The sequence below is a fragment of the Aulonocara stuartgranti genome, assembly GCF_965226115.1.
Source record: "Aulonocara stuartgranti genome assembly, chromosome: 3".
NCBI lineage: Eukaryota > Metazoa > Chordata > Actinopteri > Cichliformes > Cichlidae > Aulonocara > Aulonocara stuartgranti.
Genome location: NC_138941.1, coordinates 49435152 through 49461843, shown reverse-complemented (window position 1 = coordinate 49461843; position 26692 = coordinate 49435152). Strand labels below are relative to the sequence as shown.

The following is a 26692-nucleotide window of genomic DNA, read 5'->3' as shown; positions in this document are numbered from 1 at the left end:
GAGAATGAGGACAGAACAGAGATGAACAAGAGCAGGTGAGACACACATGTTAGTCAAATGGTCGTTTACCAAAAGTATCACTGTATCATAGGTACTCACGTATCTCGTACCTAGTGTTTCTTTTTAGGTTTGTTATTTTTCAAATTCTACATTTACTAAGTTATGCAGGCTTGTTTGCACAACAAGGCTAACAGTGTGCAATACACATACACTTATTCTTCTTTTTTATACTAAGTTAATATACTGTGTTGTGTTGTTTGTTACGTTGTGATGTGTCATATCGTGTCGTGTTGTGTTATATGTAGTGTTATATGTAGTGCCGACGTAGGACAGTTTTTCCAATTTCATTGTACTACTGTACTATGTATGACTGTGCAATGACAATAAAGAGTTATCTTATCTTATCTTAAATAATTATATAAACTTTTCTCAGTCTAAATAGTGGACTTTGGTAGAATTAAAACAATAAGTGTAGTGCAGGTCTATGATGATTTTTAGTGCTACTATCATCTAGTTCTGACTCTGGTTCTGTCTTGGTTAAGTCCTCAGTAATCCTGCTTTTGAACTGTTGTAGTCCTGTTTTAATTCCGGATCAGTTCTGGGTCTGGTTGAATTGGGGTTTAGTCCTCGTGTCTTGATACAGCCCCGATTTTGTTCTGCCTTGCTGCTTAATTAAAAAACTAGTTTAAGGTGTCCTGCACATGTGATATATATTTTTCCCTATATGAAGTCATTCTTTTTTGAACTAGGTTGGTTTGGCAGTTAATTTTACCGGTCAGAGAATTTTTCTAGGTAATATTCACAAAGGTAGGACAATTTGCCACTGAAATTTGTGTTGCGCGCAAGCGCAGAAACAACAGGTCGGATGGATTCCCAGGACACCGGTGCTACTGCCAGTGTAGCTACCGCCCCTCCCCCCTGACCCAGCGCAAAGCACAAGCCTCGCATGCGGAGTGAAGCGGAAAAAAAAGTGTGAGACAGAGGGTGAGAGAAAGAAAAACAAACACAAAACACGGCTGCCAATAAGGAGACGGGGCTTGCGTCATTCACTTTCGTTCGAGACTGACACATCACTACTGGCTTTCCAGGAAGCAGCTGAACAATGAGGAAGTAAGTGGAGCTTGTTGTTGGTGTGTTTGAAGAAACTGTAAGTGTGCTTTGTTTCCTCCTTTAACAGTTTGTCTTTAGGAACTTTACTGTTTCTTCAGCTCATGTCTGATTTATTCACACAACTAACTCTGTGTGTTTTTATTTCCGGTCTCTCCTTTAAAGTCGGTGTGTAATGTTTTTCTGGCTAACATCAGCTGTGCAGGGCTGGACTGGCCATCGGGCATACCGGGCCACTTGTGATTTTTCGATTTTATGGGCAGATGGGGTTTTATTTCTTTTCTTTTTTTTAACGGTATAAATGAATGGTGGTGGATTGGCCATCGACTCGGGACTGGACCAATTACAGCCGGGAAGGTTGAACTTTAAAGTTGAGGTGAAAAGGAACGTGATTTCTCCCTATCACTACTTAAGGTAGAAAGTTGCTAATTCAATCATGAAACTGATCAATGATCAGCTGATCGGCTTTTCTCTCTGCGCCAGAAAGAGGAAACCAGTGGATGTCACGCTAAACAAGAACAACACGTTTAAGCTTGATCAGCTGTTGTTAGCATTTATTTAATATTACTTTCTAGTATCAGCTGATGTTTGCTGGAGCCACAGCTGTAAAGCTGCTGGTGTTCCAGATCTACTGGCGTTTAGATCAACTGGCGTTGGTCGAACAGATGTATGGCAGACTTGCGTTTCAGTAGCTGCTACCGACAAACCAGCAAAAAAAAAAAAACAAAAAAAAAAAAACGCCAAATGTGTCATCTGTGACACTTGTGAGGTTATCTCAAACACACTCCGTCAGTGTTGATGCTGTTGAACAACAAAATGTTTAAAAATGTGGCAAGTTTACCTGGTGATATCCTCATGCGCGACACGATCCCGAAAACAGCAAAAAATTAACACCACGCCGATGTTGTTCACAGGACAGCAAGAGTAAACGATCGGGAGACTCTTGTCGTCGTTATCGTTCCTCTCGCACGTTTTATTACTAAAGCGTGCAGTTTACTTTGTGCACTAACATGGACTCGAGTGAACCAAGTGCCACAGCCTACAGCCAGATCAACTTGTGACACACATCTGCAGCACGTTTGAATTCGTTTCATGCACAATACATTTGTACCTTTCAATTGTGTCTGTTTATGCGTCATGCAAATAAACCTTTGAAATGAATGAAATGATATCATGTATGTATTATCAGCCTACATTTGTACAAAATAGCAAATTATATACACAAAGTCATAAGAATCACCACCCTTGTTCATCATGATATCAATACTTTTGCCCATAAGAAAAATGTCGTGAACAAATATATGACACTAATATTTCACCGGTGTTGTAACATCACATGTCGTTAGCATAGTCTGCGTGTGTCTTTTCTCTGCAAATGAACATTTTAGCGTTAGTTGTTATATACAATCTGTATAAGTGTGGTCAATCTAATAATGATCCACAGTTACACAGTGATCAGTAATAAACAGTCTCCAAAACTTGCATATAATCCTCAATTTGGAACCCATCTACTGACTACCACATACAAGCTGGACCAGTCTCCAATGCAGGTCAGTCCACTGCTGCCACCTGTGGCCAAGTACCATAGCCTACTACTAGATTAACTTGTGACACACATCTGCACCTGCTGCTATGATCACATCGAGTAAAGGCTGAGTGGCTGCACTTACACCTGGTACATCCAAATCTACCCACAAACATGTTGAAAGATGCAGTGCCTGCAATGTGGATTGTTAACACTAAAAACAGTAAGTAAGCAAAGACAACACTGATCAATTTCTTGCATTTATTTAGGTAGGACGTTCAAATGGCCAAATCACACTACGCTGCCCTCACGACACGTGACCATGTGAAGCTAGACAGCTAGCGAACAAAATAGAGGAGATCTTCCACACAAGGCTTGCTTTTCTTGCTTTTAATGAAGATCCTTTAAAGCCTTTCCTCTCTCAAGGTTTCTCCTTGCTATTTCTTATTTGTAACTGAAATATACAGAAAATGAAAATAAATTGCTAGCTAATACACATCTTAATGACAAACTTAGCCTAGCTTAACACGTGCGTTACATTAGCATCGCAGTTCACTCCAGGTAAACACATATAAAAGTTATCTCTGAACATATTAATACTCACAAAGACGAACGTTTCCCAAGGTACAAGCGTGTAGGGCACTCTTAGCGTGCACATGAACTCGTTCACTCTTTTAATACTGCCGAAGCACTTTTCACGGCATTAACGGAGAAAATACGTCAAAGATATGTTAATGATCAGAGCGCTCCCTCGCTCCCGTTTCCTCACATATAATACAAGATCACTTGTGATAACGATGATTCACTCTGAGCAAATTTCGAACCCAGACATTTTAACTGTTTTTAGCATGAATCACTTATAATATTTCTTAACTTTGAACTTATTTATCACTTTGCTTATGTAACTTAATCAGACTATGCATTAACTATTGACTTCTGACCAAAAGGCATAACACACACTATCAAAACATGCTTCCTGCTTGCATTTATTTAGGTAGGATGTTCTGATGGCTAAATAACACTATGAAAACATGCTTCCTGCTTGTATTTATTTAGGTATATATATATATATATATATATATATATATATATATAACAGCTTCTGTTATCAAGTGAAAATAGCAAAGATTTCAGGGCTGGGCTAACATCCTAGTAACAGCTCACACAATCACAACTCATCAAAGCTTCTCATTATCATTAGGACACATTTAGGTCAATATCACTTCACATTTCTGTGTCATCATCCATCAAATGTTGACACATAGTGGGTTTGTCATTCTCTCAGCTGACACTGAGATGAAGCAGGAAAGAAGGAGTTGATATTTGGACAGCACACATGATGGAAAAGAGGATTTCAGTTCATGTGCACATGAATGATTTGTGTTTTCTCTGCAGGTGAAGGTAGAAAGTGTTTGTGAGCTGATGTGGATGTAAATTGAGCAGCATGGATCAGTGTGAGGACAGAGAGGAGGGAGTCCCTCCCTCTAAAACCATTCTGTGTGGGGAACGTGAGAGCCAGACCAAATCTCAGAGGTGAGATGACCATCTCTAACTGTCCATGACTATTCTCCATGTCACAGCTCAGCACTCGCATCACTGCTCCATCATTATTCACAGGAACCAGCCTGGACCTCCATCCAGCTTTGTGTCCTTAAGGAGTGACACGTCTAAAGGTGGTCTCGTTGATTTTAAAGTGTCTGCTGCAGAGAGGTGAGCTGTCAGTAACATGAACTGATGTCAGTTTGTCTGATTTAAATGATTTTGATGTTTACTGGTTTCTAAAATGCATCTCTGTAGGAGAGTAGTGTCTCAAAGGACACACAGGCACAGGTGTAACTGTCATTTTATCTGCTTTTAACACATATTTGGACACAATTGGCTGTTTTTAGCTATTTATTTTAATCACAGGTGCAAATTTAGAGCTCACACATCTGGATCCTAAACTATGATGGAAACAGCTGCTAGCAGTGGGTAGTTTGACTTTAGCCTAGTGGCTAAGCTAACACAAACAAGCATGCCAGCTGTGCTCTGTGAGGATGATACACTGCTCTAGAAAGCAAACTAAGGTTTGCAGACCTTAAAGAGGACATTGCTCTGATCAGTGGAAGTTGTTTGTGCGTGCCACGTGATGCTGTAGGATTTGAGGATTTGTTAACATCTCCATGATGGTACATCTCCTCGTATAACTGCAAACACATGAACGCTCCTAACGGCAGCTATCACAGCCACAGAGGCAGACTGTTTCTCACTGTTGCATTCAGGGACATTTGTTTTCCTGTAAAAAGCTGTACTCTAATCTAAGAGGACTGTTACTGACAGGAAACAGCTGCATTATCTGCAGTCTGTGTGATCAGAGCTGCTTCAATGACTTTCATCAGATAATTTATCGTTGAATAAAACATGTTTGTGCCTGCAGCAGTCAGAGGTCACAGTCTGCAGGATCCAGCTGTCTGTCTGTGAGGAGTGACCTGTCCAAAGATGAACCTCCATACTTCAGTGATGAACCTGGACCAACGAGGTCAGAGAACTGTGATGAGCTCCTTTAGATGTTTGCGTTTTCCTGGATAAATACGAGCTGAAAAATCCTCAGATTTTTACAAAGAAAACGATGAAACAAAAAGATAAAAATGTCAGACTGTTTCAGGACAGATATGCTCATATCTGTGGGGAAAGTGTGTACTGAGTGGGTTCATGTTTGTCTTTAAAGAACAGAGCTGCTCTCTCTCTGATCTGTCATTGTGTCTGATCTGTTAAACAGTCTGAGAGGTCACAAAGAGACCCAGGGTAACGTCTAAGCAGCTAAAGCCCGGATCATACTGGGTGGTGTTAATGAGACCTCCACCAGGAGAACACTGAACAACAGTAGTGTGGATGTAGTGGATAAATCCCAGGATACTGATGCTCAGACTTAATCACAGGGAACAAAAACTGATTTGATCTTCAGATTGTGACCTTTATACTAGACGTTACATTTGTTTAGTGATTTCAATAGAGATTAAATGTGTGGGGGGTTGCCCTGAAAAACGCATCTACTTTCCTGAACTTATGAATCGATGACTAAGGAACCAAATTGCAATTGTATTATTAGTATGACGGTAAAACTTTCACAAATTCATTCAATATACAAAGTTTGTTTTAGAAAAAACTCAGAGGTGTCAGATGATTTGTGACAAAATGACACAACAGGTATTTCTCACATGTCCTACACTAATCTACCCAGTTTGTAAAGCTGTTGTTATAGTGGTGGAGGGCAGACCTGGGATAATGTTCTGGTCTTTGAGCAATGAACTGCTTGTAGAGGTGGTTGATGGTTTATCAGTTTTACCTCCCACTGAGTTAATTTGTTCAATTTAATGAAGTCTGAGCTTCTGCAACATCATCCATCAGCAATGAAAGAGAGTCCATGAAACAGACTGAAAATGCCTGATATTTTCACAATCTGAGTTTAAAACATGACAAACTTGATTCAGATGAAGTTACCTGAGCAGAAACTACTGGATCTTTATCTTGTGCTTGAACTGATTCTTCATGGTTCCTCCACAGAGTGGACCAGGAGAGCTCAGAGGTTCCCAGTGGTCAGTCTGCCCAGCAGCATCAAACACACCTGGACTCCATATTTATGGTCTGTACATGTACAACAACTACTTTTACATCTATTGTGTTCACAGTCCTCTCCATGCTGCTCTTTGTAGACCGGTGGATTGTAAGTGTGTCCAACATGGATCTGATGTTTGGCTCCATGATTTCAGTCTGATTGGCTCATTCATAAAGTATTCTGTTCCAGCTGCTGGAGGACAACATCATCACTTTTGTGAAGAACGAGCTGAAGAAGATCCAGAAGGTTCTGAGTGCAGATTACCCAGAGTGCTTAGCAAGTCGAAAGAGCAGCAGCAGAAAGGCATTTGTGAAGATCACACTGAAGTTCCTGAGGAAAATGAAGCAGGAGGAGCTGGCTGACCGTCTGCAGAGCAGTAAGAGGATTTCTCTAAAGATTTAAGCTGCTGGATAAATGAAACATTTACTAATGTCTTAAGAGAAAGACCAACGTGTTTTAAAGATTCATTGTTTTTGGAATTAAGTGTATATTTTCATTTTCAAATGATATTCTACATATTTCTTCTCATTCAGAACTTCAAGCTGTAGTTTGTCATCGTAACCTTAAATCTGCTCTGAAGGAGAAGTTCCAGTGTGTGTTTGAGGGGATCGCTAAAGCAGGAAACCCAACCCTTCTGAATCAGATCTACACAGAGCTCTACATCACAGAGGGAGGGACTGCAGAGGTCAATGATGAACATGAGGTCAGACAGATTGAAATAGCATCCAGGAAACCAGACAGACCAGAAAAAACAATCCGACGAGAAGACATCTTTAAAGCCTCACCTGGAAGAGATGAACCAATCAGAACAGTGCTGACAAAGGGAGTGGCTGGCATTGGGAAAACTGTATTAACACAGAAATACACCCTCGACTGGGCTGAAGACAAAGCCAACCAGGACATCCAGTTCATATTTCCATTCACTTTCAGAGAGCTGAATGTGCTGAGAGAGGAAAAGTTCAGCTTGGTGGAACTTGTTCATTACTTCTTTACTGAAACCAAAAAAGCAGGAATCTGCAGCTTTGAAGACTTCCAGGTTGTGTTCATCTTTGATGGTCTGGATGAGTGTCGACTTCCTCTGGACTTCCACAAAACTGCAATCCTAACTGACCCTAGAAAGTCCACCTCAGTAGATGTGCTGCTGGTAAACCTCATCAGGGGGAAACTGCTTCCCTCTGCTCACCTCTGGATAACCACACGACCTGCAGCAGCTAATATGATCCCTCCTAGGTGTGTTGAAATGGTCACAGAGGTCAGAGGGTTCACTGACCCACAGAAGAAGAAGTACTTCAAGAAGAGATTCAGAGATAAGGAGCAGGCCAGCTGGATCATCTCCCACATCAAGACATCACGAAGTCTCCACATCATGTGCCACATCCCAGTCTTTTGCTGGATTACTGCTACAGTTCTGGAGGATGTGCTGAATACCAAAGAGGGAGTACAGCTGCCCAAGACCCTGACTGAGATGTACATCCACTTCCTCGTGGTTCAGGCCAAAGTGAAGAAGGTCAAGTATGATGGAGGAGCTGAGACAGATCCACACTGGAGTCCAGAGAGCAGGAACATGATGGAGTCTCTAGGAAAACTGGCCTTTGATCAGCTGATGAAAGGAAACGTGATCTTCTATGAATCAGACCTGACAGAGTGTGGCATTGATATCATAGCAGCCTCAGTGTACTCAGGAGTGTTCACACAGCTCTTTAAAGAGGAGAGAGGACTGTACCAGGACAAGGTGTTCTGCTTCATCCATCTGAGTGTTCAGGAGTTTCTGGCTGCTCTTCATGTCTATCTGACCTTCATCAACTCTGGACTCAATCTGATGGAAGACCAACAAACAACCTCCAAGAAATCTGAAACAGGAGAATCTTCAGAGAAATACTTCTACCAGAGTGCTGTGGACAAGGCCTTACAGAGTCCAAATGGACACCTGGACTTGTTCCTGCGCTTCCTCCTGGGTCTTTCACTGCAGACCAATCAGACTCTCCTACAAGGCCTGCTGACACAGACAGGAAGTAGCTCACAGACCAATCAACAAACAGTCCAGTACATCAATAAGAAGCTCAGTAAGAATCGGAATCTGTCTGCAGAGAAAAGCATCAATCTGTTCCACTGTCTGAATGAACTGAATGATTGTTTTCTAGTGGAGGAGATCCAACAGTCCCTGAGATCAGGAAGTCTCTCCGAAGATGAACTGTCTCCTGCTCAGTGGTCAGCTCTGGTCTTCATCTTACTGTCATCAGAAAAAGATCTGGATGTGTTTGACTTGAAGAAATACTCTGCTTCGGAGGAGGCTCTTCTGAGGCTGCTGCCAGTGTTCAAAACCTCCAACAAAGCTCTGTAAGTACATTTGTACTCATGTTTTACTTCAAACATCCAACTGTGTCAGTAATTTATTTCACCAGGCTTTCTGTCTTTGTATGAATTTGTATCCTAAAGTTTGGGATTACTCCTATACAGCTGTAACCTCTTTGATGGCTCAAGAACTCTGTGTACTCGAAACGCTGAGTCTACCATAAACTATGATCATCAGTGCTGCTGTTGTGTTATCAGTCTTTGTTTAAAAACTGCCAAATGTTGTAATACCTTATATTCACATGCATGCTTTTAGATACATTTCTACTGCAGGTCTATTTTTGGTCACAAATATTGGTGAAACACTCACTTTTACATGCATGGTGGCTCATGCATTAAACAAAGCATTTGCATTTGAATTACTCAGTGAATCATTGTAGCCACAGAAACGTCTTTAGTTGCACTTTTAAGCTTAGGTTTCTGGGCTCTTCCCAGGATGTAATGAGCATTACTTCTTCACCCACCTCTCTCCACTTTCATGTGTTCATGCACCACTGTTGAATTGAGTTAATTACTAAACTCTGCCTCGGTCTTCCACAGTGTGTTTTTTGTTTCTTTGTTGTTTTTGGCCTGCTCTCTCCCCTCACTCCCAAACTGGTTGGAGCAGATGGTTGTCCCTCCCTGAACCTGCTCTTCTTATAATAAGTTGTTTGTTTTTTCCCCTGACTTATAGCTATTCTCATCATTGTCTTCAAATTAACTCACACACTGACTGCTGCTATAGCTTACCTGGCTGAGCAGGTGGCCGATGTACTGAAGGTTAGAGTTGTGACTCCAGGGCCTGGGTTTAAATCTTCTTTTCATCATCCTTCACAACTCATCCACCAGGTGTCACAAACTACAGCACGACTGCAAATACAAAGCATGTCTTACTGGATGGCTGCAACAACCAGAGTTTTACCTACCTTTGGTCTTTCTTGACAGCATGAGTGTAATATTTATTGAACAGAGTCGTCTTCTGTGATCTTTGCTGCTTTGAATGTCCGTGCTGTCCACAGATATATTTCAGTATCAGGCTCTAAACTATGCAAATGGTTCAGAGAAGATTACATTTCCAAACATGACTCAGAAATGATGTTTATACTAGATTTACAGTTTATGTTAATGTCCTCTGAATTACGAGGTGGAGGAGGTGAAGCTTACAAGGAGTAAGTGCTGATAGAAGGACAGCTGTGTTTTAATGAAGCTATTTAGTCAACCAGTAATTGTATTGCATGGTGGCATTTTAAAAATTCATTTGACTGATTTAATTAATTTGTTTTTTTTACAGACTAAGTGGCTGTAACCTCTCAGAGAGAAGCTGTGATGCTCTGTCCTCAGTTCTCAGCTCCAAGTCCTCTTTTCTGAAAGAGCTGGACCTGACTAACAATGACCTGCAAGATTCAGGCGTGAAGTTTCTGTCTGCTGCGCTACAGAGTCCACATTGTACACTGGAAACTCTCAGGTCAGAATCCAAACGTTCCCACTGCTTATCATTTAAGGTCTGAATGATATTAAACAATAAACAACCAAGCTTTGTAGAATTGGCGAATGACCTTTGACCGGGGTGGCTGTAGCTCAGGTGGTAGAGCAGGTCAGCTACTATCCAGAATGTTGCTCTCCGATGCAGTGTGAATGTGCATGAAGCACTAAAACAGCTTAGATAATGTTCTTTTGTGAATGGGTGTGATTGGGTGAATGAACGAGTTGTATAAAGTGCTTTGAGTGCTCAGATGGAGTATAAAAGAGCTATATAAGAACCAGTCCTTTCACCTTTTATTTATCTTTGGAGGGCTTATGAGGTTCTTAATTACTGTCTGAGGAGTTTTTACAGTCACATATTTTGTAAAAGAGAAGTATTGTTTGGTTCATGTTTTCTGTGGCATGTTTTGTTTGACACACCAATGAGCAGGCTATTTGTTCCATCCATCCATCTTCTTCCGCTTAGCCGGGGCTGGGTCACGCGGGCAGCAGCCTAAGCAGAGAAGCCCAGTCCTCCCTCTCCCCAGCCTCCTCCTCTAGCTTGTCTGGGGGAACGCCAGTAAACGCCAGGGGAACGCGGTAAACCAGCAAAAAACTAGAGCAGCCGGGCTACGTAAAAAGTGTAAGGGGGCGTGTTTGCGGTCACGTCTAGCGGGTGTGTGGGCGGGAGTGTTACACAGTCGCTCCACCTCAAGTCACTACTGCGCAGACTCTGGCTCCAAAAATGCAAGATGGCAGCCTCCACAAGTGGGATATTTTGGCTTTATTTTTGCACAATGGGAGGAGGTGGTGTCGCGTTGTCCATCTTTTATACAGTCATTGGTTCTGTCTTTTAAAAATTAAGATGGATTATATGGTTTTGTAAACTGCCCTCTCTCTAGTGGCTGCTTTGTAATATTTTTTTGGTTACTTTAGAAAAAAGAAAAATCCAAGATGGCTCACCGTGATGCTGAAGTATTATTGTTTTAAGCTCATATGAACCTTAAAATGTTGTAGCTTTGGACGACATTTGTCCGTCAGTATGAATGATGATAAAATCATAATTTTATTTTGTTTTGCTTAATGATCATTTTTATGATTAAGATGAACGTTTTATCTTGTTAGCTTGCAATAAGCGTGTAACAAGCTAGTTTGCAATGTTGGTTAGCTAACACAATATTTCGTATGCTTTCAGTTTTACGATGGTCAAAGAGAGAGCCACGGTGAGAGGCCGGTCTTTAATAAATGAGCACAGAAAGGAAAATAAGTCTGGATATTGAATCATCGTTATCTCACTGTCTAGCTGGTGAAAACGTGGAAACTCAGGGCAAGGACAGTAAACTGTCAGTCTGGACTTTTCTTTATTTCCATTAGCTGTAAGTGAGATTTCAGAGCAATCAGAGACTGTGGGTCTGTGTATGAAGTATAATTCATGTGCATTTGTTGAAATTGTAGAATGAGAAATAGCAGTTTTGGGCTATTTCCTGCTTGTGCTGATGAAAATGTTTATTGACGTGTGAATTCATTCTTCAACGCTTGAAAACTTTGCTTTTCTTATTTTTGTGTAACACAATTTAATGCACTGAAGAACAATGAAAACAGGAAACAGAGAAAGCTGGCCTTCAAATTAAAAGCTGCTCCTCCTGAAACGTGTTGGTGGTAAAATTTAAGAAGAGCTGAAGCACATAAATAATCTACGTGCCTAAATATTAAACACAGTTGAGGCCAGTGTTGTTAGTCCAGGTCAGAAGATGACTTGTTGGAATGAAAATGAGCTTGTAGTTTGTCTGCTTTAATAATGTGACTGAAAAAGGTGATGGCCTTCAAATATGTCCATTTCTTTCCAACTTCACCTTTAAAAGACATGGGGATCCTGGAATGAAAAAACATGACTTTTTTATGTTTTTTATGATAAATGTACAACTTTAATGTGAAAAATTCAGAGATTTTTTCTCTTGTGTTTTTTTGAAGCTGCTTCCTGTTGGTTTCAGCTGTTTGGAGTTTCCATTTTCTAAACTTCTACATTCTGAACCTTCTTCAGCTCTGAAAAGATTATGAAACACTGACTGATTTCAAGCACACACTTTGTCTAATAAACTTACATCTTTCATTCTTTATACAGATTGGGGAGCTGTGGTTTGTCAGAGATCAGCTGTGATTATCTGGTAGCAGCACTGAAGTCCAACCCCTCCCACCTGAGAGAGCTGGACCTGAACTCCAACAACCTGCAGGATTCAGGAGTGAAACAGCTGTGTGGCTTTCTGGAGAGTTCAGGATGTGGACTCAAAACTCTGAGGTCAGTCACCATGTTTTAGTTGTGCTGAGATGAATATGATGTGAAAGTTGTGCTGACACTAAACTGCAGACACAAGGCTGATATTATACTGATCCACACTGAGGATCTTCATTGTAAAGTCTGTTTACTTCTTCTCTGGTTTAGTCCATTGATTGTAGCAGAACAATGTTCACATTTCAAACAGTGATACTCAACGTGGCCCACACGCGGCCTGCCAACCTTTCCTAATTCAGATAGAGGGTACCCCGATTAACTGTGTACCATTCTTCCTCACAGTTCTAAGTATCAGACACAACAATGAATAATCCACAGCTGACTCTCTTAAGAAAGGTCAAAGGTCATGACATCTCCAAAATCCACCTGTGACACACGTTTCCATCAGTGTGATTGATTCTAGTCAAATAATGATTGATAACTGATCAGTGTGCGACACAGTAAATGTTTGCAGTGCCAGAAACTTCCAATCTAACAGCAACACTGTCCACAGTGTCAGAGTTACAAAGATGGAGATCATAGATTTTATTCTGGTAAATCTGTGATGTCACTGCCGTCCCCATCCTGATATATTGATCACTGAGAAAAGCTGTAAAAGCTTCATGTTTAGCAAAAAAATGTTTAACTGGGAATTCTGCTTTTGTGACAAGTTAAACTTGTGCAGATGAACACTCTCCTCTGAGTTTGCATTCAGGAGACTGACACCCTCTCTACTTTTAAGATCAGCTTCAAACTTTCCTTTTTGATAAAGCTTATTGTTAGAGGTGGATCAGGTGATCCTGAGTTATGCTGCTATAGGCCCAGGCTGTTGCAAGACTTCCCATGATACTCTTCTTTCTTCTCCACCCACCTCTTTTCACTACTGATGTTTTTATATGTCACTACTGCATGCTCTTAACTTTTGTCTTCTCTCTTGTTAGTTTGTGATTTGTTCTTGTCTCTCTGAGCTCATCTCTTCTCTTCCCCCTCACCCTGCAGCCAGTCATTGTAGATGGTTCTCCTGTAGCCTGTTTTCACTGGTAGGATCTTTCTATCAAAGGGAGTTCTTCCTTCCCACCATTACCAAGCACTGCTCACAGTCGATTGCCTGATGGTTGGGACTTTCTAATATTGTAGGGAGTTACCTTAAACTGTTAAATCAAATCAAATCAAATCAAATCAAATCACTTTTATTGTCACATCACATGTGCAGGTAAACTGGTACAGTACATGTGAGTGAAATTCTTGTGTGCGAGCTTCACAATACAATACCATAAGAACAAGCTAAATATAAGAATGGCTAAATCTGAGAATTATATGACTAAATATATGTACAATATATGAGTGTATGCATATTACTGAATTTGTATACTAAATATGTGTGTGTGTGTGTGTGTGTATATACATACATATTTTACAAATTAATAGATATTAATAAAATAGAGTAAACAATAAAATAAAGTATATAAAATATACAGAGGTTGGTAGTCGGACATGTGCTGGTCTCCATGAGTGTTGAAATGGATGTGTTGGTGGAGTTTTGGTGAAACTTTCTTCAGGTTTCCTTTGTTAAAGTCCCCGGTCATGATAAACGCCTCTGGGTGTGCAGTTTCCTCACTGCTGATCGCACTGTACAGTTCCCTGAGTGCTCGGTCAGTGTCGGCTTGTGGGGGAATGTAAACAGCCGTAATAATCACTGCTGTGAATTCCCTCGGTAGCCAGAATGGCCGGCACTTAATCATCAGGTATTCCAGGTCCGGTGAGCAGAAGGATTTGACCGGGTGCACGTTCGCATAATCACACCAGCTGTTGTTGATCATGAAACACACACCACCGCCTCTGCTTTTACCAGTAAGATCCTGTGACCTGTCTGCACGGTGCACAGAGAACCCCGGTAGTTGTATTGCGGAGTCCGGTACCTTATCCGGAAACAGTCACTTATAAATAAAGTTAAATTAAACTGAATGGACGTAAATGGATAATGTTATTGTATCTGACAAACAGAAAGTCATTGTTCACAGATGGATTCATGTTTTGTGTGTCTGCAGTCTGTCAGGCTGTCTGATCACAGAGGAAGGCTGTACTTCTCTGGTCTCAGCTCTGAACTCCAACCCCTCCCATCTGAGAGAGCTGGACCTTAGCTACAATCATCCAGGAGACTCAGGAATGAAACTGCTGTCGGCTGGATTGAAGGATCCACTGGACACTCTCAGGTATGAAGAGAATGTCTGATAGAGGAGGAAGAGTTGAAAACATTTCCTGTGTCCTTCACTCACTTCCTGTTTGTGTCCTGCAGATGAGACATGAACAATCACACATGGAGGAGTATTTTTAGGGACAGACACACTAGTCTAGTTGGATAGTACATGGATCTTTATGTAGGGGGTCTCCAACGAGTCTGTTTGCAGAAACATTAATGATAACTGATAACACATATTGAGATTTTAATTAAAAGTAGACATACAGTTAGGTCCATAAATATTTGGACAGAGACAACATTTTGTAATTTTGGTTACCACAGTGAATTTTAAAGGAAAAAACTCAAATGCAGTTGAAGTTCAAACTTTCAGCTTTAATTCAGTGGGTTGAACAAAAAGATTGTATAAAAATGTGAGGAACTAAAACATTTTCTTAACAAAATCCTTCATTTAAGAGCCTCTAAAGTAACTGGATGAATTAAATAAGTGAAAATAAATTGTTGGATTTCTCTGGATTTTGTTAGACACCTCTTTCCATGACTCCTCTCTCCTCGTGTCCTTTCCTTGGCTCCTCTGCTCACGTCTCTGGTGGGAGGGGCTAAGATATGAGGAGAGCAGTGGAGGATGTACAAACTGAGAAATGAGAAAGGGGCACAGTCTAAGAAGCTTGATGACCTTTAGGTAGGTCTGTGCGACAGACAGTAAATTTGTCATGTTTGAACTAAGTGAGTGAGATGAAGAGTGATGGTGGAGATGGACTACATACACAGGAGCCTGACCCTGAAATGCTCTGTATGAAAGGTAAAATAATACTGAGGACAGGTGAAAGATGCAAAGGCAGGTGAGGAAGTGACAAAAGGAGCCTTTAGTGGCCAAAAGACACAAGTCCATCAAACCGAAATCCAAAGCAGCACAGGAAGCATGAAAAAAACAATAAGAGCTGCTTGAATTCTCCAAATACTGAGGAAAGGTGCTTCATTGCTTCCTTTATTTTTGTCGTGGCTGACCGAACGGACTCACGTGCAGACCGCTGACAGTATATTTACAAATTTTATTCTTTACACAAACACCAGGTGAATATTTACACGGTGAAGGGAAAAACCAGAGCTCCAGGGATTCACGGGGCTTGGGGAAAACAGGCACAGACACTCCGCTCTCACTCAGAGATTCACTTGGACTCTACAGAACATTCCACAGGCAGTAATCCACAAAACGCTTCAGTAATCCACACACGCTCCACTGAGACGAACACACGGGGAAAAATCCAAGGGACATGAGGGCAGGCTTCGGGGAAATCTATTTACAAGAGAAAAAAAGTTAGCGAAGGAAAAAAAATCATGGGAGAAAGCTGGATTCTACTGACAGTAACTAACTGCAGTCTACAATGGTCCAGCGAGGAATAACACCAAACTGCTGTCATAAATAGTCCAGGGCAGGTCATCAGGGAGATCACTCTCAGGTGTGAAGTGGCAGGTGCGTGGGCCAAGGGCGGGAGCCCATAATGAGCTCCGCCCAGGCATAGTGGAAAACAAAGGGAGAACAGAGAGGGGGAGGAGCGAGAGCAAGAGAGAGCAGAGGCAAAAACAAAAACACACATGTAGCCACACAGGGAGCGCCAGGCAGACACGGTACCATGACAATTACCTCCTTTAGAAGAGGAGATACTACTGGAGCATCCTTTATGAAAGCAGAGGACATAGATACTAGGGGTGCAACGATACACAAAATTCACGGTTCAGTTCGATACTTTGGTGTCACGGTTCGATATTTTTTCGATACAAAAAAATGTTCATTCCTTTTTAATTTGTCATTTATTAAAATTATAAATATATATTTTAACTCAAAAGTACAGTTTTTAAATTTAATGTTGCTGAAACAAAATAATAAAATAAATCTATCTGATCGAGAAATCACTCATCTTTGGAAAAGAGAGTTTATTACAGAGAAATGTCTCTTTCCAAAACAAAAGCTATACTATACGCTTCTTCTGGGCAATATTCTCAGCAGCATATTACACATATCAGGTCCTCATAAGGAGAATCATGTGCTAACGGCTGTCTAAACGATTCGGGTAAAGTTTGTAGCATGCATGCTTGTTGTTTTTGTCTGCTTCCACTTGTCTTTGCACTAGGATGATGTCGGAGTAAATGTGCAGTCATATTTGTTGTGTGCTGTCAGTGTTAATCTTGTTAAAATGACTTTAACGTGTCACATCTGCAATGATTCATCACCTGGCACGTTTTTGCACATGTTTTGGGACTGTCCTGTGGTATCCAATTTTTGGGTCTTTGTGAACTCTGTGTTATCTGAGGTACTGGAAGTTTTTTATGTTCCCAATCCTGGTCTTTGTCTCCTTAATGATACCTCTGAAATCTCCTTAAAACAAATGCAATGCAAAATGTTGTTCGCTGGATTCACATCCGCAAAGAAGACTATTACAAAGCAGTGGTTCTGTCCTGACATTTGTATGGAATCATTCTGGAGACGATGTCTTATCCGTGTTATTGGTTTTGAACATACCACAGCAAAATTAAATAAAGCTCGACCCACGACTGTTGACGCTTGGAAAATCTTCTCATCCAGAGTTATCTCCTGGAAGAGGCAATAATTGGTTTTAACTTTGTGTTTTTGTGTCTTTTCTTTGCTGTCCCTATGCCTTGTTTGCTAATGTTTGCTTTGCTACTGCAGTTTACAGTTGTGCTGTATATGTCTGTACCCCCCCCTCCCCCCCCAACCCCGTTTTAAATCAATAAAATGTTGATCACAAAAAAAAATGACTTTAACGCCGTAACACGGCAAATCTCCGTTAACGAGTTACCGCGGATCGCCCCGTGCGTGGGGCTGGACGGCATCAACACGTTAACAAGCTAATTGCGCTAACGCACTAGTTCCCACCAATTGAGCATTGCGTGGCACATCGACATACTGTTTTACTTTTGTCCATGACGCGCTTACCATCAGGGTCATACTTCACATGAAAACCAAGATAGTTCCAAATGCCGGTGTTCTGACAAACCATCCTACTTTGGCAAAACGTCCTACCGTAAGTAGTTTATGCACATTTCTGCTGTCACAGAGTAATTCCAGCACCAATTTAAGTAGGTATGACAGTTTGCCACTTAACTTTGCCCATTAGAGTATACTTGTAGCTCATATGCATACAGTCAGGATGGTTTGCCACTTCATTTTACCCGTTAAAGTATGCTTGTAGGTAACATTCACAAAGGTAGCATGGTTTGGCACTTAATTTTACCCGTCAGAGTATGTGTGTAGCTGTTATTAACAAAGGTAGGATGATTTGCCACTGAATTTTAGCTGTTAAAGTACGCTTCTAGCTCATATTCAGAAAGGTAGGATGGTTCGCCACTGAAATGTAGCTATTAAAGTATGCTTCTAGCTCAGATTAACAAAAGTAGGACGATTTGCCACAAAATTTTAGCAGTTTAAGTATGCTTGTAGGTGACATTCACAAAGGTAGGTTGTTTTGGCAGTTAATATTACCGGTCAGAGCATTTTTCTAGCTAATATTCACAAAGGTAGGACAATTTGCCACTGAATTTCGTGTTGTGCGCATGCGCAGAAACAACAGGTAGGATGATTTGCCAGGTAGGATGGATTCCCAGAACACCAGATCTGAATGAGGGTGGGGGAGGTTCAATTTCAGGTAGCGTTGAGGCAGTTTCCATGTTGCAACAAGCTTAGCTTCTGTCTTGCTAGCTTGCGCTGCGCTCAGTGGATCTGCACTCGACAGTGCAGCCTAGGCGGAGTAGTTGAACGCAGATCCACTGAGCGCTCAACACAGACAGCATCGTCAGAAGAAAAGTTGATAAAATAAATAAAAAATTTTGTATTGTTCAATACATATGCGTACCGAACCGAAAGCACTGTATCGAACGGTTCAATATTGATACGAGTATTGTTGCACCCCTAATAGATACAATAGATACAGTTCCATAATTCATAGCTAGCAGGAAGTGTGGATTTGTTGTGGTGTGGAGGAAGAGGTTTGTGTATATATATATATATATATATATATATATATATATATATATATATATATATATATATATATATATATATAAGACAAGACATAAAGACAAGAAAGCTCCTTACCATGCATGGAGGGTTTCACCCCAAGTCAAGCACCCTGAGGCTGTACGCTAAGCGGAAGGAAGGGGGCCGGGGACTGGTGAGTGTCAGCACCACAGTCCAGGATGAGACAACGAACATCCAAGAATACAACTGACCGAGTGCTCAGTGAATACCTCAGGCAGCAGAAACCCAAGAAAGAGGAGGGAGATGAGGAACCATCATGGAAGGACAGGCCCCTGCACGGTATGTACCACCGGCAGATAGAGGAGGTGGCTGATATCCAGAAATCCTACCAGTGGCTGGACAAAGCTGGACTGAAAGACAGCACAGAGGCACTAATCATGGCAGCACAAGAACAAGCTCTGAGTACAAGATCCATAGAGGCTGGGGTCTATCACACCAGGCAAGACCCCAGGTGCAGGCTGTGTAAAGATGCCCCAGAGACAATCCAGCACATAACAGCAGGGTGCAAGATGCTAGCAGGCAAGGCATACATGGAACGCCATAACCAAGTGGCCGGCATAGTGTACAGGAACATCTGTGCCGAGTATAACCTGGAAGTCCCGAGGTCAAAATGGGAGATGCCCCCAAGGGTGGTGGAGAATGACCGAGCTAAGATCCTGTGGGACTTCCAGATACAGACGGACAAAATGGTGGTGGCTAACCAACCGGACATAGTGGTGGTAGACAAACAGAAGAAGACGGCAGTAGTGATCGATGTAGCGGTTCCGAATGACAGCAATATCAGGAAGAAGGAACACGAGAAGCTGGAGAAATACCAAGGGCTCAGAGAAGAGCTCGAGAGGATGTGGAGGGTGAAGGTAAAGGTGGTCCCCGTGGTAATCGGAGCACTAGGTGCGGTGACTCCCAAGCTAGGCGAGTGGCTCCAGCAGATCCCGGGAATAACATCGGAGATCTCTGTCCAGAAGAGCGCAGTCCTGGGAACAGCTAAGATACTGCGCAGGACCCTCAAGCTCCCAGGCCTCTGGTAGAGGACCCGAGCTTGAAGGATAAACCGCCCGCAGGGGCGTGCTGGGTGTTATATATATATATATATATATATATGTATATATATGTGTATATATATGTGTATATGTATATATATGTGTATATATATATATATATATATATATATGTATATGTATATGTATATATATGTGTGTATATATATATATATATATATATATATATATATATATATATATACAGGGATTGCAGAATTATTAGGCAAGTTGTATTTTTGAGGAATAATTTTATTATTGAACAACAACCATGTTCTCAATGAACCCAAAAAACTCATTAATATCAAAGCTGAATGTTTTTTGAAGTAGTTTTTAGTTTGTTTTTAGTTTTAGCTATTTTAGGGGGATATCTGTGTGTGCAGGTGACTATTACTGTGCATAATTATTAGGCAACTTAACAAAAAACAAATATATACCCATTTCAATTATTTATTTTTACCAGTGAAACCAATATAACATCTCCACATTCACAAATATACATTTCTGACATTCAAAAACAAAACAAAAACAAATCAGCGACCAATATAGCCACCTTTCTTTGCAAGGACACTCAAAAGCCTGCCATCCATGGATTCTGTCAGTGTTTTGATCTGTTCACCATCAACATTGCGTGCAGCAGCAACCACAGCCTCCCAGACACTGTTCAGAGAGGTGTACTGTTTTCCCTCCTTGTAAATCTCACATTTGATGATGGACCACAGGTTCTCAATGGGGTTCAGATCAGGTGAACAAGGTGGCCATGTCATTAGTTTTTCTTCTTTTATACCCTTTCTTGCCAGCCATGCTGTGGAGTACTTGGGCGCGTGTGATGGAGCATTGTCCTGCATGAAAATCATGTTTTTCTTGAAGGATGCAGACTTCTTCCTGTACCACTGCTTGAAGAAGGTGTCTTCCAGAAACTGGCAGTAGGACTGGGAGTTGAGCTTGACTCCATCCTCAACCCGAAAAGGCCCCACAAGCTCATCTTTGATGATACCAGCCCAAACCAGTACTCCACCTCCACCTTGCTGGCGTCTGAGTCGGACTGGAGCTCTCTGCCCTTTACCAATCCAGCCACGGGCCCATCCATCTGGCCCATCAAGACTCACTCTCATTTCATCAGTCCATAAAACCTTAGAAAAACCAGTCTTGAGATATTTCTTGGCCCAGTCTTGACGTTTCAGCTTGTGTGTCTTGTTCAGTGGTGGTCGTCTTTCAGCCTTTCTTACCTTGGCCATGTCTCTGAGTATTGCACACCTTGTGCTTTTGGGCACTCCAGTGATGTTGCAGCTCTGAAATATGGCCAAACTGGTGGCAAGTGGCATCTTGGCAGCTGCACACTTGACTTTTCTCAGTTCATGGGCAGTTATTTTGCGCCTTGGTTTTTCCACACGCTTCTTGGGACCCTGTTGACTATTTTGAATGAAACGCTTGATTGTTCGATGATCACGCTTCAGAAGCTTTGCAATTTTGAGACTGCTGCATCCCTCTGCAAGATATCTCACTATTTTTGACTTTTCTGAGCCTGTCAAGTCCTTCTTTTGACCCATTTTGCCAAAGGAAAGGAAGTTGCCTAATAATTATGCACACCTGATATAGGGTGTTGATGTCATTAGACCACACCCCTTCTCATTACAGAGTTGCACATCACCTAATATGCTTAATTGGTAGTAGGCTTTCGAGCCTATACAGCTTGGAGTAAGACAACATGCATGAAGAGGATGATGTGGACAAAATACTCATTTGCCTAATAATTCTGCACTCCCTGTATATATAATATAATATATATATAATATAATATATAGATAGATAATATCACACAAGTATTTACAGCTGTGGCTCTGTAATTTGTTGAAGCAACATTGGCAGCAATTATAGCCTCAAGTCTGTTTGAGACAAAGAATCCATGTTTCTGTTTTTGCCTCTTTTTGAACTTTATTTTTGAAAAATCCAGCATACAGAGTAGAGTAGGACATCCCATGAACATGGAAAGTTACTTAAAGACAAAAACCTGCCAAAACAGAGGTGGTAAAGAAAATCTGAGAGGTTTAAATGTGGCTGCATAAAGCCAGGATTAACACATTTGGGCAGAGGAAAAAGAGAGAATTAAAATAATAAATGAGAGAAAAACAACAATAAGTTATTATCATTACCAGTGTTGGGATCATTACACAAAAGAGTCATGGATTACACAGTAATTGTCCTTTTTCTGAAAATCATTACTTAATTACTTGCCAAATAAATGAATTAACTGAACCACTTCACTGTAAAATCCAATTAGTTCCCCAAACTTAAAAAAATGATTCAAACTCGTTCCCTAAAAAAGAAACAAAGTAAAGCTTACTTAAGATATCTGTGTTAGGACAACTTATTCATTACAAGTATACAGTACTAAGAATAACATGATGTTTCTGAGGGCACAATACTAATTGTTTACTCACTGATAAAAATTTCAAGTTCTACTAAATTTAAAAAAAAAAAAAGGTTTCTGGTAACTTCCTCTTTTTCTAACACATAAATCTGTCCTAATGATAGTTTTTGTGTATGGACACAAAAGCAACAACACAAAGCAGCACAAAGACTTCACAGTGATTCTACTGCAGAAAAGTGAGCAGGTAGAAATGGATTCTCCAAGCCTGACTGCTCATCACTGCCTTTGTTGTCTGTTTAAAAATCAGCCTTGGGTTTCTGGACTCTAGTCAGCATCTACACAGCTATAACATTGCTCTGGATTCTGGCTTTGTCACTTTGTGTTAGCATGCCATCTGTGCACAGGGTTGCAAAGAGCCAAAGTTGTGTTAGCAGCATAATGCAGTTGTTTGTGTCCTGGATGTGGTGTGTATTTCATCATCAGACTTTTGTGCATTAAAAATCAAATGTATATCTCCACTATAAACCACTGCAGCATTTTCCTCCTGAGGGACACGAACTAAAAAAAACTGATTGTAGCTCAGTGTGGAGGAAGGAAAGTGCCTGTTTTTGATTTTTCTTTTCTATCCACGCTGCGTCAAGACAACTGTAATGTAATTACAGCATTGAGTACAGTTACATGTTACATTACTGATTCCCAATGTGTGCTATATATTTGTCCAGTTTGGTGTTTATGCCTGCGGTCTACTATTTATATTTGATTCCTGCACGCTTGGAGTGAGCTCACCCATCATTTAGTTTTACATGTACAATCTCAGTAAAGAGCTTTTCTAATTGATCCTATTCTAATGTCGCAGGGAGGTGTCCTTTCCAGCTAAACAGAAGAGGAATATAAAGATAATGAAGGTCACAGTTTGAATCAATCAATTTCATTCAATACAGTGGTGTACTGACAGATCCAGGATCAGTCCAAATCATCAGCAGTTTGATCCACGTATGGATTGAAGTGTATTTGTGAAACTCTTGGACTGTTCCTTTATCAATGTAAAACAGTATGTGTAAGAGAGCCATGCAATGTCCATGTGTGCATGCTGAAAGAGACTGTGCTGGTTTGACCCCCCCTCCTCCTTTCAGGGTGGAGCCTGCTGGAGAACAATGGTTGACACCAGGTCTGAGGAAGTGTAAGTTTGTTTTTAATATGATTCATGAAAACAAAGCAGCACACATTCAACCATCTTCAAACTGTCACATCACTCATTCACATCTCTGATGTCAGGTGTCATCATCAAAGTGTCAATCAATGAACAGATGATGGATCAATAACTGCAACTGGATTGTGTTTGTTCTCTCCATCAGATTCCTGTAAACTTACAATCGACACAAACACAGTAAACAAAAGACTCAAACTGTCTGACAACAACATGAAGGTGATGCGTGTGGAGAAGGTTCGGTCATATCCTGATCATCCAGACAGATTTGATGTCCGTCCTCAGCTGCTGTGTAAAAATGGTCTGACTGGTCGCTGTTACTGGGAGGTCGAGTGGAAAGGAAATGTTTATATATCAGTGAGTTACAGAAGAATCAGAAGGAAAGGAGACAGTGATGACTGTGTGTTTGGATACAATGATCAGTCCTGGAGTCTGTGGTGCTCTAATGTTCTTGGTTACTCTGTCTGGCACAATAACAGAAAAACATCCATCTCCTCTTCCGTCTCTAACAGAGTAGCAGTGTATGTGGACTGTCCTGCTGGCACTCTGTCCTTCTACAGTGTCTCCTCTGACACTCTGATCCACCTCCACACCTTCAACACCACTTTCACTCAAACTCTTTATCCTGGGTTTAGTTTCTGGTCTCCTGTTTCCTCGGTGTGTCTGTGCTGAGTTGAGTGTAAAGAGTGTCCTCCTGTTAGAGAAACACTCTGACTGTTGAACAGATAGTTCAGTCTGTACATGTCTGTCTCTTTCACTCAGAAACACGTTTTCAGATTCACGGATTCAATCAGTTGATGTTTTAAACTGATTGAATGCTCTTCAGATGGGTCATAATGCATGTGGCTTATCTAATAAACAGCAGTTGCTGCATTGATTATTTGAAACTAGTCTTGTCTTAATCGTGCACCTTTTGTGTTTCATGTTAGAAAAATTGCTTTGAATCTTCAAAGACAAAAAATATAAAAGGTCAAGACAATCCCTAATTTCAAATAAAGAAAGACCAGCACCAGCTTTGGTTGAGTCACCTCCAAAAAACCTCTTCAATGGCATCTACTGTCTGGAAATGTTTGTAAACTTCCCTTGCCATCTATCCCCAAAGGTTCTCAATTAGATTTAAAGCAGGGGAACATGCAGGTTGGTCCAAAAGAGTGATGTTATTCTCCTGGAAGAAGTCCCTTGTCATGCAGGCATTGTGTACTTTAGCGCTGTCCTGTTGAAAAACCCAGTCGTTACCACACAGATGAGGGCTCTCAGTCATGAGGGATGCTCTGCAATGTCTGGACATAGCCAGCAGCTGTTTGATGCCCCTGCACCTCCTGAAGCTCCGTTGTTCCACTGAAGGAAAAAGCACCCAAACCATTATAGTGCCCCCTTTACTGCGAAAAATTGAAAATTAAATTGTTTTATGAAAATTAAGTAAAGGTCACATTAAAATGTGAAAATTGATCTGTTAAATTAACTTTTTTTGTTTTTTGCTTTAGAAACCTGGAATTACAGCTACTTTGCTAATTTTTTAAGTGAAAATGTGCTACATTTGACATTTATTACATTTATTTGGTGCATATTGTTGAAAAATGTCAGTTTCTTATTCACTGGCTAGTGACTGGCTATGTAGTGATGGGTTTTATGTAGGAGTACCACTGCTTTCTATGTCCAACCTTTCATTCGATACATCTTTAAATGCTATTCCATGTAATCAAGTTTGGGGGTTTTTATTAGCTGCCTTTTTTGGTAAACAACTTCTTTATTTTAATTTTGTGCTATCTATTGATAAGGGTTTTTCTGTGTTACTGGAAGGTCTTTACCTTAAATTATCAAGTGCCTTGAGGTGACTGCAATTTTGCACGACAGAAAATAAAAGTTGAACATGTACCTTACTGCCTGAAGACACGGTCACATCTGGGTAAGAGTGAAGATAACTCAAATTTATCATTTATGGTTTTTGTAATTGTCAGTTGAGTTCAGTATGAAAGCGTATAAATTGTTATATGCTTTCATATAACAGTTGCATGTGTTGAGGTGGATGCAGCTGGCAGGTAGACCCTCATTGTTTTTAATACATACAAAGTTCAGTGTCCAATTTGTAATTGTATGAGTACAATTGCATAAGAAAAGTGTCATGGATGCTACAAAATTGTATTTGCAGAAAATTAAAATTCGCAAAGGAATTAAAAATGGTTCCCAAAATGTGTGCATTTATAAATCTTTTGTTAAAATGTGTTGTATTAAATATAAACTGAATCAAGTATGAGGAAAACGTTTGTTTTTCTAAGTAATACTAAAGTAGTTTCCTTTGGATGTTTCCATGATTTTAAAAAAAAGTAATCTTTTGATATTCTATAACTTACTCAGACTAAAAATCTCATTTCCAAGAGAGACCTGGACCTGAAATAAGATTAAATGAATCACATTAAGAAACTCCCCTTCTAAACAAACTTTAACCATTTTTCAAACACAAACACTCAATGAGTCCTTCTCCAATCCTGGTTTTTGGACTGTATTTACCATTATGTTCATGACTTGTCCTCTGCTGCTAGGGGTCCTTCACTGTGCACTAATTCCTATTCACCCACGTGTCAGATCCTAGTTAGTGAAGTGGAACTCATGTCACATGGAAGACCGGGTTCCCTGAGGGGGAGTGAGAAGTGTCCCTTGCTTTTTTTGCGGCTCAGAAAGTAGAGCAGGAAGGTTTTAATTGGAAGGTTCGTGGCTCAATCCCGATCTGTCAAATATCGTTGGGCAAGATACAAATCGCACGTTGTTCTCTGAATTCATGAGTTATAGTATGAATGTATGTGAACGTTAGATAAAAAGCACTTGCGGAGAAGAAGCATACAAAAAGTGCTTGTATGAATGAGACACGTTGTGTAGAGTGCTCAAAGTAGAAAAGCACTATAAAAGAACCAGTCCACTGACCATTTAACTTTAACTGTCATGATACAGGAAACATTGCAGGTGCATCATGTGCTGCTTGGCTTTAAGTAATGAAATCACTAGAAATAATGTCATGTCAACCTAACTCCCACACCATTTCCTGTTTATAAATGACTTACTTTGTACTGAAATATTTATACACCATCATCAAGTGATTTTTTTCTGTTTTTGCTTGTTTCCTTTCTTTGAATCCATATATATTCAATGTCAAACTGAATGCAACTTTATATCTGCCTTTGAGATAATGCTGCAATATTTACTGCTGCACAGCAGGGGGAAGGAAGCGCTGGTGAAATCAATTGGAGTCAAAAGCCAAATTTCTTCATACATACAATGATTTTATTTATTTTTTTTTTTTTTTACTGACAGTGATAATAGTGATTTTTTTCAACCGGCCAAATCTTTTCTCTGAACTTGGTCTTAAACTTCTAGAATGAACACATATTTTTACAACTTGTAGTGAAAGCCCAAATCAGTACATCCCTCCTGAAAACTATGCTTAAAAGCAAAGTTTGTTCCAGAAACTAACCAGTTTAAAGGGTTCTGCTAAAAGAGTGGTTAAGTATCCAGCCAGAATTATGCCACCAGCATGTAGTCC

The 26692-nt window shown here is 40.6% G+C and overlaps 1 protein-coding gene across 8 annotated transcripts; it reads left to right on the top strand.

Annotated features, from left to right (window-relative positions):
* LOC309703271 (NLR family CARD domain-containing protein 3-like) lies at positions 1-25373 on the top strand. Of its 8 annotated transcripts, none has more exons than XM_082528016.1 (13): positions 1-35; positions 852-1147; positions 4028-4165; positions 4250-4342; positions 5049-5150; positions 6176-6254; positions 6417-6603; positions 6761-8564; positions 9850-10023; positions 12142-12315; positions 14337-14501; positions 23084-23130; positions 23306-25372. In XM_082528016.1, the coding sequence occupies exons 3-13, from the start codon at positions 4077-4079 to the stop codon at positions 23827-23829; spliced, it is 3438 nt and encodes a 1145-aa protein (XP_082384142.1). In that variant the 5' UTR covers positions 1-35; positions 852-1147; positions 4028-4076; the 3' UTR covers positions 23830-25372. The 8 variants fall into 8 exon arrangements, 7 of the variants coding, with proteins under 7 accessions (XP_082384142.1, XP_082384145.1, XP_082384147.1 ...); XM_082528020.1 differs by lacking the exon at positions 1-35 and having other exon boundaries at positions 307-1147; positions 6761-8290; positions 8369-8564; XM_082528019.1 differs by lacking the exon at positions 1-35 and having other exon boundaries at positions 306-1147; positions 5052-5150; positions 23306-25373.
* Positions 25374-26692: the final 1319 nt, after the last annotated feature.

Coding starts and splice junctions, on each gene's coding strand:
- LOC309703271 (XM_082528016.1), top strand. CDS start 4,077: ATGGATCAGTGTGAGGACAGAGAGGAGGGAGTCCCTCCCTCTAAAACC. Junction 4,343..5,048: donor AAAGTGTCTGCTGCAGAGAG/GTGAGCTGTCAG, acceptor TTGTGCCTGCAG/CAGTCAGAGGTCACAGTCTG. Junction 8,565..9,849: donor AAAACCTCCAACAAAGCTCT/GTAAGTACATTT, acceptor TTTTTTTTACAG/ACTAAGTGGCTGTAACCTCT.